This window comes from Hemicordylus capensis, chromosome 5 (genome assembly GCF_027244095.1).
Source record: "Hemicordylus capensis ecotype Gifberg chromosome 5, rHemCap1.1.pri, whole genome shotgun sequence".
Taxonomy (NCBI): domain Eukaryota; kingdom Metazoa; phylum Chordata; class Lepidosauria; order Squamata; family Cordylidae; genus Hemicordylus; species Hemicordylus capensis.
Genome location: NC_069661.1, coordinates 96,988,098 through 97,002,163, shown reverse-complemented (window position 1 = coordinate 97,002,163; position 14,066 = coordinate 96,988,098). Strand labels below are relative to the sequence as shown.

Below are 14,066 nucleotides of genomic sequence, written 5' to 3'. Positions count from 1 at the left end.
TTGTAAAATCTCCTGTTTAACCTCAAACCACACCAACAAGATGTCAACAAACTTGTCTTCTCCTGTGTTTTGACTCAGTTGTCAAAATAACTTCCACTTTATCCAGCTTGTCCAAGCACAGTCCAAGAAAAAACAGAGATCAGCTTAATGTCTTCCTTGTGTAGTTATATCAAGGTTAATACAAAAATACATTTGGGTCCCAGAAGGAAATAAATGGACATCACATTCCTTGACCATTACAGAGAGTCTCTTAAGTCAAATTCAAAGGGAGGGTCCAAAACCTTCTGCACGCACATGAAAAATATGTATGAACTGTCTTATTTTGAATTTCCTATTTTCCTTTTGTTGAATTCTGCTGTTGCAGTGCTAAATTGCCATAAGTATGGAATAGATCCTATAATTTATCTTACAGAGTTTGTGGGGATGAAAGCAAGAGATAGCAGACATGAACATAATTGGTAGCATTTCAGTTGCATTTCTCAGTATTTGAATAAAGAAAGATTCAAGATTGGCTCTTGAATAAAGATTGTAGGCAGTGTTCTCTCTAATTTTTTGCAACTGTATGCGGAATGAATTTTGTTCTTGGCAGCGCTATCAAGGCAGTGTGCACACATGCATTCAGAGTGGGGCCTTCCTGATTCAACCTGACCAGGTTTTAAAATGAACTGAGCAGACATTAAAAAAAAAGTGTGAGCACATGCACACGCACACGCCTTAGAGAGAACACTGATTGTAAGCCTCCAGAAGGTTATAGGATGGGATATATATATGTTTCAGTACTGCAGTCGAGCATGAGCTGAACATGAGGCAGTGGTGTGATGTAGCTGCAAAAAGGCTAAAGTGATTTTAGGCTGCCTTAAAAGAATCATAATATCCAAGTGATGAGAAGTAACAGTTTCACTTTGTTCTGCCCTAGTCATACCTTATCTTGGGCACTATGTCAAGTTCTAGCACCAAACTTTAAGAAGGAGGTAGTAAAATTGGTTCAAAGTAGGGCAACAATGATGACCAGGGATCTGGCAAACATCTGTGAGGAAAGATTGATGGAACTGAGGATGTTCCCAGATGTTGTTGACTACAACTCCCAGAATCCCCAGCTGCAATGGCTTGGGGATTCTGGGAGTTGTAGTCAACAACATCTGGGAATCCCTGTTAGAAAGAACACTGGTGGGTTCTCCCTACTGGAGGTCTTCAAGCAGAATCTGGATAGCCTTCTGTTGGGGGTGCTCTAGCTCTGGATTTCCTGTATCAAACAGAGGGTTGAACTAGAAGAACCTTTCCTGGATGGATTGCTAAAGCAGATAATTGAATGATAGTAAGGCTATTCACATGAGCAGCCCCACCCAGGCCAGGGCAGCCTGGATTGCGTTGAGCTGCTCGTGTGGAGTGCCAGGATCGCTCCCGATGCTTCCACCCCTGCTAGCCTGACTTTTAACCTTGGCCCTTAACCAGGTTCAGGATCATGTGTGTGCTCGCGCTGCACGCAGCCCAAGTGCACAGAGTCGGGAGCCTAGAGCTCTTGACTCATGGTGGAATCTGCCAATGCACCAACTTGTGCTGTGCATTATGGGATTCCTGGAGGCCAGGACTCATTTTCCTAGCCTCCAGCAATGCCAAGAGCATCACAGATTGCGTGGGTGCATAATGGCGCACCTAAGAGTAGCTCCTTGCTCGTCTGTGGGGAAGGTAGATTCAACCCTGCCCCCCGCCCCTTGTCCCACCCTCTCTACCCCTATTATGGTCATATAAAGAACCTTATAATGTGTGCAGGTAATGAACAAACTAATTTACTTTAGATATGTTTGGGATGGCATTCATTCCATTGATAAGCTAGTGCTTGGCATTTGGTTAGTCCAGGGACACTCAATTATATTTTAAAATCTGAAAATGGGACATGTAGGAATATTGGAAGCTGCCTTCTACTGTGCCAGACCATTGGTCCATCAAGCTCAGTATTGTCTACACAGACTGGTGGCAGCTCTCCAAGGTTTCAGGCAGGAGTTTTTCCCAGCCTTACCTGGAGATGCCAGGGTTTGAACATAGAACCTTCTGTATGCACAGCAGATGTTCTATCACTGAGCTCCATCCCCATTTTACAACTCTCCTCCAAATCAGAGGATCCTAAATAATTAACTGACTTGCACTCTGGCTAGGATGATAAAATTTAGTACACACAGAGTGTAAGATACTCTAATCACAAAAACAGTCTGAGGGAAGGGGGACATGTGTGTCTCTCTCCTTCAAACAAGAGACTCAAAGTATACCTCAACATGTTTAAGGTACTTTCAGACCTAATTACAGGCCTACTGCACTCTTTGCAAGAAAAGTCCAAAAGTGAAAGATGTTTAAGTCTTATCCTAGAAGTGGGAGCAAGGTGTACCCCACAAATTATTAAAGTACTTCCAAGCTATCCAGAAATCTGAAATATGATTCACATTAACAAGACACATTGATTGCTAAGAAAATCTGGAAGCTGGATATTATTACAAGCAAACTGTCAACATTTGGGATATGAAGTTTAGGTCATAACAGAGGCCATCTTTCTAACACAAAACAAGCCAAGCCACAGTGGGATAGACTGTTGAGATTAAAGAATTCCATTACTCCTTCAATCAGGCTATAATTTGATGGATGGCAATGTGTGCATCTATGCTTTCAGAATTCAAGCTTCATTCACACTAGTATTATATATTGAAATAGAAATAAATCAGAGAAAAATGCAAGACAGAAGGTGTTAGCTGTGGCTTAATTTCCTATTGTCGGTTTTGATTTGTTTTTTCAGATCTATATTTTCTGCAAAGTAGTGTAATGTTTTATGTAATGGTCAAGATGGTTGACCTCGTTTTCCCTTCTTCCCCTCTCTCATATACAAAAATATAGAAAAATACAAAAACGATATTATTACATTTCCATTTTGCGATCACAGTGACTTCATATTTATTTTGTTGCTAATTTGGTTTATCCTTCACTGAACTTAAATCTATGGTTATGTAAACCATAGATTTGCTAGTGGCAAGTCACTGAGTGAGAGTGGAAAACTGTCAGTTGTACATTACCAGGGAGGTGCAGGGTGAGGCATGAATCAGCTGCACCTGTCTCCCCATAATGTGCAGTTTGGGCCTTAGTCTACACATTATTGAAAGTATGTTGCATTGGGACTCAATGCATCACTTACATGAAATCTTGTGGGTGCAAATGGCTTGAGCGGTTTAGTTGAGAGCCTTTCTGTAGAAATACCTGGCCACAATGTAAGGTACCAGGAGTCTTGAACTGTGTTCAGGTTCCAAATGTTCAGATGCTGCTGGACCTGAAGCCTGTTATCTGCTGCTCTTAGGTGCTGCCAGTATGGGCCAGGAGGAGGTACTGCAGCCTGCCACCTGGCCCTTCCAAGTTGACCCAGGAATTTGTCATATAACAAAAGGGGCCCATGAAACCAGAATCTGCCCTGGCTCTTTATCATGAACAACTTACTTTTCATAACAGCAAGACTTGGGCTTCTGCCTAGCCATCTGCCTGGCTTGCCTGCTCATCCTATACTTGCTGTGCCTTGCCTTACTGACTTTCTACTCAGGAAGGACTTGTTGCCTGCCTTCTGGATTGTGCTTTCAGCCTGCCATTCGTGACACACAGACAGTTGATGCTTGCTGTTTATATTACTGGATGATGGAAGATGATGGCAATGCAATAGGGCTAATTGTGATGGCAGCAGTTTAGTGCATTTCTTGTGTTAAGAATGACAGTGAAGATTTCACTATGATCCACTCCTTCTGCTTTCTCTTAAAAGCTGCTGGCATTGGCAGTGCTATGGCTCTCTGCTGTCGGCACCTCCATGCATGTGCTCTCAGCCCACAGGGAACACTTTGGATACTCAGCTGTATGCCAACATGCAGCAAATCAATTTGAAACCCCAGATGATAGAATGGATGACAGAGAAGGTCACTAAACACTCACCAGCTGCTCTACTCCTAGAAGCTTGAAGGCAGACTCAATAAAAAGGTCAAGGATGTTTAGAAGTTGTGGGGGGGGGGCCTCATGGTGAGCTTTAGTACTATAAGGATATACTGCAGGCAATCTCAGGGGCTAATTGAGAATCAACTATTTGTCATGTCTGTTCTAGTCATCTAGATGGTGGGGTGGGGAGAAAGAATGAGGAGGAAATCTTTTTTGGTATTGCTAGAATAATTCAATTTTGTCAGAGCTATCAGATGAAGACTGCAAGATGCTTGATTGTCTCTGTCACACTACCATAGCTAGGCCAAACTAGGTTAATTGTAACTAGCAAGGCTGGGTGAGCTAGGCCTGCTGATGCATTGAAGTAATTTGGTTTCATTCCAGAAAGGCCTTGATTACCAACATGCCCCTTATGCTTGTTCCTCATTGCCCTCAATCATCCTCTTTTTGCTTCCGGTCTCCAAGAATGGTTCCACTGGATAGATGGAGCATTTGTCTTGAGTTCTGAAGGGAGCATTGAGCAGCCCAATATCCACACTGTTGCCCGCCAAACAGCCAGCAAGTTTGGTCAGGAGTGGCAGCAGCAAAACGACAGCAAAGACTCTCAGGAAACAAGGTCCATAGCTTGGTGGTAGAGTGTTCTAGTTTGCATGCATATCCTGATCCAGCAACAGGTATATCTACGTAAGAGGAACTCAGGTAACAGAATTGGGAGAGTCTCTGTGAGGACCTTGGAGAGCAACTGCCAGGCAGAGGCATCCTTACTGGGCAAGATGAAGCAACAGACTGACTCAAAACAAAGCAGCTGTTTACAAGGAAAGTCGTATTTAGCATTCTGGATCTCCTCCAGTCTTCACTGAAGACTGCCATCCTATGCTTTCTTTCTGTAAGACTTACTTGAACTCAGTGAGACTTACTTTTGAGTATATGTGCAAAAGACAGGGCTGCATGGAACAGTCCACTAGGTGCTCTTTTTCTGCCTAGATAACCTCAGTGGACGCGTCATCTGAATTGAATTGACCATATCATGAATACATCCCATTTAGTCCCATCTTTCCATCCCCTTTTTTCCTTTCACAGTGCTCTCCACAGCATTGCCTAATGTGAACTCGCAATGTATTTATCACATTTGTATTGTATGCTTCCTCCAGGGAGTTTAGGATGGTTTATTGTCACAAAAGCCCAAGAGAGAGATTAGGGTGAGAGAAGGTGAAATTAATAGCTGATGGAGATTTTAAACCCAGATTTCCCTATGCCCCATGCATTGCATTAGGAAATAATACTTCAGAGCCCCTGTTCCATTTGGGTACGTTATATAAGTGAGAGCATGTAATGCAATTTTCATCATGCAACTTACACAAAACTAAACCACCACTGAGGCTTTGCTTATTCATAAGAAGAGACCTTCATGCCAGCCATAATTACAGTGTTACTTTTTACCTTCCTGTGGTTTAACTGCAGCAGCCAGCTTCTTTCTGATCATTTGCTACAGAAACTCTGTCCCTAACTGACTCTGCCTGATGTTTGCATTTCTGAAAACTGTCATAAAAGGAGCCCAGAGCAAATACTACATGCAACTTATAATCCAGAGCCAAATGTTGCCTATGAAATATAAAACAGCTTTTCATGAGCACTAGAAGGTAAAAACAAAAACAAAAAACTGTAAGTGCTTTCATTTAAAGCACACTCGTTGCACCATTCATCCTCTTGGATAAGAAATACTCCAGACAGCAACAGAGATTGCCAGAAGAAATTGAAGGATAACTTTGTATAACTCAAATGATATTAACAGAGAGATTAACATCTCTGTCCAAGATGCTGGTCATGATATCTAAGGGCTTGTGTTCACACTATGGCCTTGCAGTGCATTAATCTGACAGTGAGAGTGTAGTGGATAGAATGCTGTACTTGGACTGAGAAGACCTGTGTTCAAACCCTCACTCTGCCAGGAAGATCATTGGGCCAGACACTATCTCACAGCCTTACCTACCTCACAGGGTCATTGTCATGACAAAATACATCACTCTGACTCCTCCTGTATGTATTATAATACATACAAACCTATCAATTTAACCATTAGTGGGTGACATCCTGACTAATGAAAAAGGTGCTGCTAACATCAGTGCTCATGCAGCATTAGCCCTTGTGCCAATGTCCGCAGTTTATGAAGCACAGGTGCTCTTGCACAAGAGAGTAAATACTGTGGGTGGGGGGAGGGTTTCACCCATGCTGTGTGAGAGCAAAAGAACATCACAGAGTCAAGCAACATGTCTCCACTCTGACAATGGTTCTGGAGTGCAGGCAAGCTCTAAAACAGTATTTGCGCACAAGAGCACCCCCACTTTGGAAAGCACAGAGACGAGCACGAGGGCTAGCTCCATGTTGGTGCTGGTGTTAGGAGCATCTCCTCTTAGTCAGGATGTCACAATTGGGAATGGGATTAATTGCTGAGTTAATAGGTTTTAATTCATCCCAACTGAAGAAGGATCAAATCATATATAATTTAAATTTACCATGCAACAAAATGGAGGCAGGGTCGTATTCAGAACTCAGTTTGCATTAAAGGCTCAGCTTTGATGTCTGTTTTTAGTTCTAAGACTCAATCTGAAAGATGTTAGGTACTCATGAAGAAGGCAATATCTCTGGTCCTGTACAGACTACCAGTCTCAACACATCTGATGAGAAGGCGTGGTTTCCAGACATAACTGTATCTCAGCACCCCTTAAAAAAAAGAAATTATCAATTGCTCTTTAACTTTAGGATACTGTCACTGTTAGCCATCTAATGGCACAGTGGGGAAAGTAACCTGCCTAGAGAGCAGGAGGCTGTTGGTTCGAATCCCCGCTGGTGTGTTTCCCAGAATATGGGAAACTCCTATATCGGGCAGCAGCAATATAGGAGGGTGTTGAAAGGCAACATCTCATACTGTGAGGGAGGAGGCAATAGTAAACCCCTCCTGTATTCTACCAAAGAAAACCACATAGCTCTGTGGTCACCAGGAGTCTGACTCGACGGACTCTGTGGTCACCAGGACACTGACTTGATGGCACAACTTTACTGTCACTGTTGCACATGTGTGGAGTCAACTATGTTGTCCCTCTTATGTTTGCCTGGTTAATTTGTTGTTGTTGTTGTTGAGACTGTATAAGCAAGCAAGCAAAGACAACAAACCCCAAGTTCAATTATGCACTGCAATTCTTACAAGGGATATGAGGGTGACAAAAGTAAACCCCACCTCTGTTGCTCAACCTATGTACCTTGCAGACCACAGGGATTCACTGATTTGTGTGGCAGCTCAGCTGCATGACAGCAGCTGCAGGACACCCTCCATAAGAAACAGCAAGTCTATGGTCTGGGCTGGCACATTTCCAAATGCCAAGGGTCTAGGGACAGTTTGCTGGATCCTCAAATGAATTATGGTAGGGCAATAGAAGGCAAGGAGGTGGGGGAACTACACATTCAGGCTCTAGTAATTCCTTATTTTTTATATTTGGTCCATTGTAATTTAATATTACCAAGGACTAAGTCTCAAAATTTGCCATCATTGACAAGGTCCAGTCCTAAAACACCGGAAGTCATGATAAATGGTGGGGTCGGGGGAGCTCATAAGCGAAGTAGTAAAGCATTTGTCTTCATGCTGAAGAACCCAGGTTAAATCCTTAGTATCTTCAATCGGAACTCTGGGAAGATGTCTACATTAGAACCTGGAGAGTTGCCATTAGTGAAAGGAGACTATACTGGGCTACATGGCCCAGTGGTCTGAATGAATATTAGGCAGCTTCAAATGCAGCCTGCATACCTCCCATCTAGGATTATGAAGCATGGCTTGCATGCGTGTCCCAGCAAAGCCAAGGAATTGTAAAATGCACAGCAAAGTAGGTTTGGCAGATACTCTTTTCATTCACCAAACAGAGAATTAGGGGCCTCAAATCCAATTCAGCATAGCAGTTCATATTAGTACAATACACCCCATTTTATAGCACCTATGTGCTAGAATTACCAAACACATATAAATTATTAAACAGATCTAATTCTAAATGAGAACCAACTACTGCAGCCTGTGTTTGCTGCATTCATACCCTAATTTTGTTGCTCTGACCCAATTCACAAGCAATTCTGTTTGTTTTCTTCCCCTCCCCCAGTAGAGTGCACTACTAAACAGATTTATGCATTGCTGTTAATTGGAGAAGCACATCCAATAGCAAACTAACTGGCTAAAAAGTATGTCAACAAGAATAGCAATCAAGCTGTAGCTAAGAGTTTTTTAGGTTAGAGGGTAAAATAAATTCAAGTCGATAGCTACTGTACATAGTAGCTCTTTCTCTGGGTGACAGGAATGAATCAGAATTCCCTAGGAAACAACAGCAAAGGGGAGTTTTCAGAATGCATGCTCTGATTAATCTCATCTGTTTGTTTTCCTGGAAACTGGATGTCCCAGATGCCATTGTCTCTATTATGAAAGTTCATCTGGTCTGGTTTGATCTTGCTGCTCTCTAGTCTGCTTCCATTAATTCTTGTTTTCCTAATGATCCTCTTTAGCTAATGTTATAGCAGTCAAGCTACAGTTTTAAAGCAGCTTTCTTTAGACACGGACCTATTGAGAAATCCAGCATGGATTTCTCATTGTAAAGAGGTCCCTGAATTGTTAATAATAGCCTTTTATATTGTTTTCTTAAAATGCTACTAGTAGCCACATTACAGCTAAATCACCATTTCTAGACAAACATATGCATCCATTATCATGCAACTATCATGTATTATCATCCATTATCATTGAAATGCCCCCTTTGAAAGCATATGATCATCATTTCAAATTGTATGCACACCAAACGAATTTCCTAACATGTTGCAATACTTCACTAAAACATTTCACTTTGGAACATGTTTCACAGATTAGGTCTTGCTGTCCAAAAACATCAGTACAGATAATCATCATTCTGAATGCCTACTCATCATGACATTTACAAGCTAACTAAATGAGCATTGTTTATAGACTATACTACCAAAATTAATGTATTTATTATAAGCAGTAGGAATGACAGTCATATTCACACACACCCCTCAAATAATGTTTCTGCAATTATATTTCAAATAAAAGTGTTAAAGGAGGTTAGCATCTGTTCTTTGGACAGAAATTAGTATATGTTAATGCTTCCAACACTCTCCTTCACAAATTATTCATTGTGAAAAGGTTCTCAGCTACGGAGAAAGTGTATAAACATTCATCTACAGAGCAGTCTGTTTATCTGCTTGAATACATTCCCAGAAAAAGACCCCAATCCCAAATTTCCATTCAGCAAAGGGAAGTGGGCAATTAAAATGACTGACTTTCCCCAGTTGTTTCCAGTACTTTGAAAAGGGAAAGTGCTAAAGAGGCATTCTGGTTCCAAGCTTCTCACATTAGGTATATAGCTGCTAACAAGCTTATTCATTTAGACATCTACACATATACACAGGTACAACAGAGAAGTACTGAAGGGGATTCCCCCCCCCCCTTTTCAAAAGACAACACAGAGACACAACACAGAGACACCACCACAACATCACAACTGTGAGTACTCACAGCTCTGAGTACAGGAAGTGCAGATTCCCCACATTGTCTATGTAGTTTGCAGGACTTAGCCAAGGTAGGACCAACAACAAGAGAGCCTTCATTTTCAAATGCAACAATTAGAACGGCTTCTAGGATTCCTCTTTGCCCCTTCCTTCCTTCCTTTCTCTGTGATGGGACACAGAACTTCAAGCTTGTTATGTCAGCCAATTCCAGCCCTCCCTCTTTTTAAACGAGCTTTTCCATTTCAACAAAATCAGTGGCACATTATGAATTAATGCAAATCCCTTAAATGAAGCTATGTTGGGGGGGAAATCATTGACCTGTAAGAGGATTACTGGATCTGATTCTCAGATGGAGGTTAGATGTGAGGGTTTAGGGAGAGCAGAGCATGGTTGGTGTGAAGCGAGGCAGTGACTTATTGCTGCAAAAAAAACAGGCTGATGCACAGGAAAGAAGAGACCTGCCTCCTGCACTCTTCAGAGTGGTTCTTCAGAAGCAGCTGGTACATTTACATCACTGGTTGGAGGCGAATGGGTTATGAGCTAGCTGCATCAGAAGAGAGGGTAGAAAACTGAATGTGGTAAAAGGGAAACTACACGCAAATCGGAAGCAGTCAATGTATATATCATTAACAGCGATTGTCCTTTTGAATGCTCAGTCATGATACCATCTGATCGTGATGCCAGATGGAGACAGTAGCGGAGGTACAAAACTGTTGGGCTGCTGACTGCCAAAATCAAATCTAGACTTTATGTAAATCTAACTGGTTTTAAGAAATTTGGCCCAAATGCCTCGGAGTAGAAAAGGATAATTTGCGTGTACCTCTTAAGTCTGCAGAACTAAAATTAAAAGGGGTTTTGCGTACTGAGGAAGGGCAGTGGAGAGAAAATTGTAATAGCTACTGAACCTAAAGTTCTTTCATCTACTAAAGTTCTTCCATCTACTATGCCATTGGAAGTATGGTATTTGAGGAAGCCAAAAGGAGTATTCAAACCTAAGGAATGCAAAACAAAGCAAAACAAAAAGCACCACTGCAAATTTTCACAATGTACTGAATAAATTTAGCCCCACTGCAGTTCAGTCAACAGAACAGGTAAGCAGAGAGGTTCTAGACAAGACCTGTCTCTGTGGGGAGAGTGGGCTTAGCCCGGTCTCCCTGCAGATGAGCAGGGAGCTTGACCTGGGCATCCGGATTGGCTGCCCACATGATTACAGGCTCCATCATGAGTGGCAGAGATTGGGGGCCGCCTGGCCCCTGTAAGTCCCAGAATGCCCTGTGCGAGTGTAGTGCTGGGGGACTTCTGCTCAACTCCCTGGCCTCTGGGATCCCACAAGGTTCACTATTGCCCCCCATGCTGTTTAACAACTACATTTATTTATTTATTTATTTATTTATTTATTTATTTATTTAAACATTTTCATACAGCCCAAAACCTACATCTCTGGGTGGTTTACAACAGAAAAATACAACATAAAACTGCTGGGAGAGGTCATCAGGAAGTTTGGGCTGAAGTGTCATCAATACGAGGACACAGTGACATTTGGGCTTAAGTGTCATCCATCTGAGCAGATTAAAGTCTCTTAAAAGCCTTTCATTTCTTGTTGAAATTGTCATTCATTAAAAGTACAGGACACTGTGATATTATTGAGTACCTTTCCAACTTTCCCTTTAAAAAGAAAAACATACAAAAGGACTTACCCATTTTGAAAATGTTGTTCAAGGTTACAGCGCTGCACAACCTCTGAGCAGTGTTCTGTAAAAGGACAGCTAACCATTAGCTTATCTAGGAGTTTATTTACTAGTAGGCTGGATTTTCTGCAACTCTGTAAGGTTAGAGTTTTGCGATCCATAGGGCAAAAGTCTTTCTCTACAAGGAAATCTGTAAGGCAAACCGTGCAGTAGGTATGGCCACAAGGTGTATCCAGTGGCTGAAGCAAAGGTTGCAAGCAAATGTGGCAAATTAGGTCATCATCTGCTTCTTCTGTGTAACTATACATGTGATTCTCTTCCGGCAGATGTGACTGGCCACAGACCATACATAAAGCAACATCGATTCCTTCTGCTTCTTCAGATGGATCCTTTTGGCTCATAATTGGATAATGATGTGTCACCAAAGAGGCAAAGGTAATTTAATTTCAACCTGAAATACTGTCAGCTGTTCCTATGGGTATTCAAACCTATAGGGAAACACAAACAAAAACTGCATTGAAGCAACATTTATGACAGATAATTTTAGGATTCAGCACATAAAGGTCAATCAAATTTATTGTACAAGCCAACAGTCCATGACATTAAGAAGCTACAACAGAAATTCAAGTTATTATAACATTACAATACCAATGGAATCATCAATGGACGAGGGGAAAAAAACAAATATATACTATGTTCCATATAGTGCATATCAAGTTATCATTGACAAAACATTTCAAATCTGTAAATGTTATTTTAAGAGAAAACCAGCCTTTTGCAAAGACACTAATAATTTATTCTTCAGGGAATTATACAGATGGCATGACAGAAGAGTGCAAGGAGGTTTTCAACTTCCATACATCCATTAACAGGGAGTCTGAGTACCAAAAGTTAAAAAAAAAATACTAGTAAGATTTAAAGTAAAGGCTCTTCTCATATGTAAGAATGAGCTCCTGCAGTACATTTCCCCCATGTGAGAACTGCACAGGTATGTTGGAATGTATAGTTCAAAGTGTAATAGGAGGAGATGGATCTGCTCCATTGATTAAAAATAACTTATTGTCTTCCTGTTTTGATGCTGTGCAGTAGCAAAGCAAGGGAGCGGTGAAGTCCCCAGTTCAAATCTCAATGCAACTGTGAACTCACTAGACAACCTTAGTCAAACCACTATTCTTTCAGCTTCAGCATTCCCTCTCTTCTCCTGCTCATATACAACATAAAGGGGCAGCTATATTAACCTATCTAATAGAGTTGTTGTAAGAATTACTGAAACATGGTACACCAAGTGACCATCCCAAACGTGCTCTATATGTAAAACTCTTGTTACCCAACAACTGAGGGACTCAATGGGACAAAATATGCATATCCATGCATTTGCTATTTCTTAAACTGATCTTTTTTACTCTACTCTTGGGGAGAGGGAGAGAGAGAGACTTGCTATGCTTTTTCTTTTTCTTTTCTCATCGACACACATGCATAATAGGTGGGAAACAAGAAGTATGTATCATAGAGATGTAGCGATGATGACTTGTTCTTTCTTTGACAAGCTCCTCTGCCTTTACAAAATGTACAGTCAGTCAAAATTCAGCAGCAAAGGTTTGCCCCATCAGAGTATCTCCCGCTACGAAAAAATGCCACTTGCTGATTTTCTGCTTTTCACACACTTGTAAAAAAATACAAGGTCCCTACTAGGGAGAAAAAAAACCTGTCACTCCTACATGGATGTGCTCCTTTCAGGGTCAACATCTAGGTGAAATAATGATGAGGTTTTAAATGCCATTATTAAATTGCTTTGCAGCAACTTTCGTCATCACCGAGATGCTTAGCCTTAATATAAAGATAATCGCTCACAGAATAATGTGGGGGTATTGGTATGATGTTAGGCTGCAATCCTATACACAATTTTCTGGAAGCAACTGAACCCAGTGTAGCTTACTTCTGAGTAAACACACATATGATTGCCCTTTTAGTGCCCAAGCACTCTCTATGAATGTTTATATATTTATTATTTATTCTTCTATGTAAACTGCTTTGTAAACTTTTGTTATAAAGCAGTATATAAATATTTGTGGGAGGGGGAGGAGGAGGAGGAGGAGGAGAAAAGCTCACCATAGTGGCAGAGTTGTGGCCTCAAATTACATTTAGGGCCTAACAGGAAAGGTATCTCTTGTACATTGTGTCTAGGAGTTCCTAGATACCGGCTACAGTGACTACCAGCAGTTCAAATGCAGTAAAAAAGTACTTTCCAAGCTGAAAAGTAAATTATGTTGTTCATTGGCCCATGCTGTACCTAGTGACAATTTATAATGGGCTTTACCAAGGGGTGTACCTATAATTTAACAAGGGTGGGTGGGGGATGGGACAAATGTCCCTGGACCCCTGAGGGAGAGGGGACCTGCCTGCTGAACAACAGCTTGCTTTTCTCTCTCCCCTTCCTGCCTCTCCCAATAATAAGGCAGGAAGGTGAGGGGGTGCAGAGCCCCCTCTTCACTTTTTGTCCCAGGGCCCACTTCAACCTTGCTACACCCTGACTTCAGCAGGAATCCCATGAAATTCCACAGCACCTCTGGCCCTGCTCCTTTTAAAAAATGGCCCTTTTCCTTTTTAATTTTTATATGAACTCCCTTGTTGAGTGTATGGATAACTTGGATTCCCACCATCCTAAAGTAGCCAGCAAATTTATAGCAGTTTTCCTTTATGCAGTCATTTTATTTAGAACATCTGTTGGCATGAGAAGAGCTTTACGTAGGGTAGCTCAGTATTGTGAAGAGGAGCATTTATCCATGAATGCCCACAAACCTAAGAACATTATTTTTGCTAATAAAATAAAATAAAATTCTAAGAGACATGTCTGGAGGATTAATGGGGTTA

General features: G+C 41.4%; 1 protein-coding gene across 4 annotated transcripts in view; it reads right to left on the bottom strand.

The window, feature by feature from the left end:
* Positions 1–14,066, bottom strand: part of LNX1 (ligand of numb-protein X 1) — a 135,843-nt gene that overhangs the window by 81,146 nt on the left and 40,631 nt on the right. For 3 of the 4 annotated variants that reach the window (XM_053258318.1, XM_053258320.1, XM_053258319.1), the window contains exon 2: positions 11,205–11,683. In XM_053258318.1, the coding sequence (XP_053114293.1) occupies positions 11,205–11,596 (392 nt within the window). In that variant the 5' untranslated portion in view covers positions 11,597–11,683. Of the gene's footprint in view, positions 1–9,514; positions 9,915–11,204; positions 11,684–14,066 lie in introns of those variants that run through there. The other variant, XM_053258321.1, reaches the window with a different exon arrangement.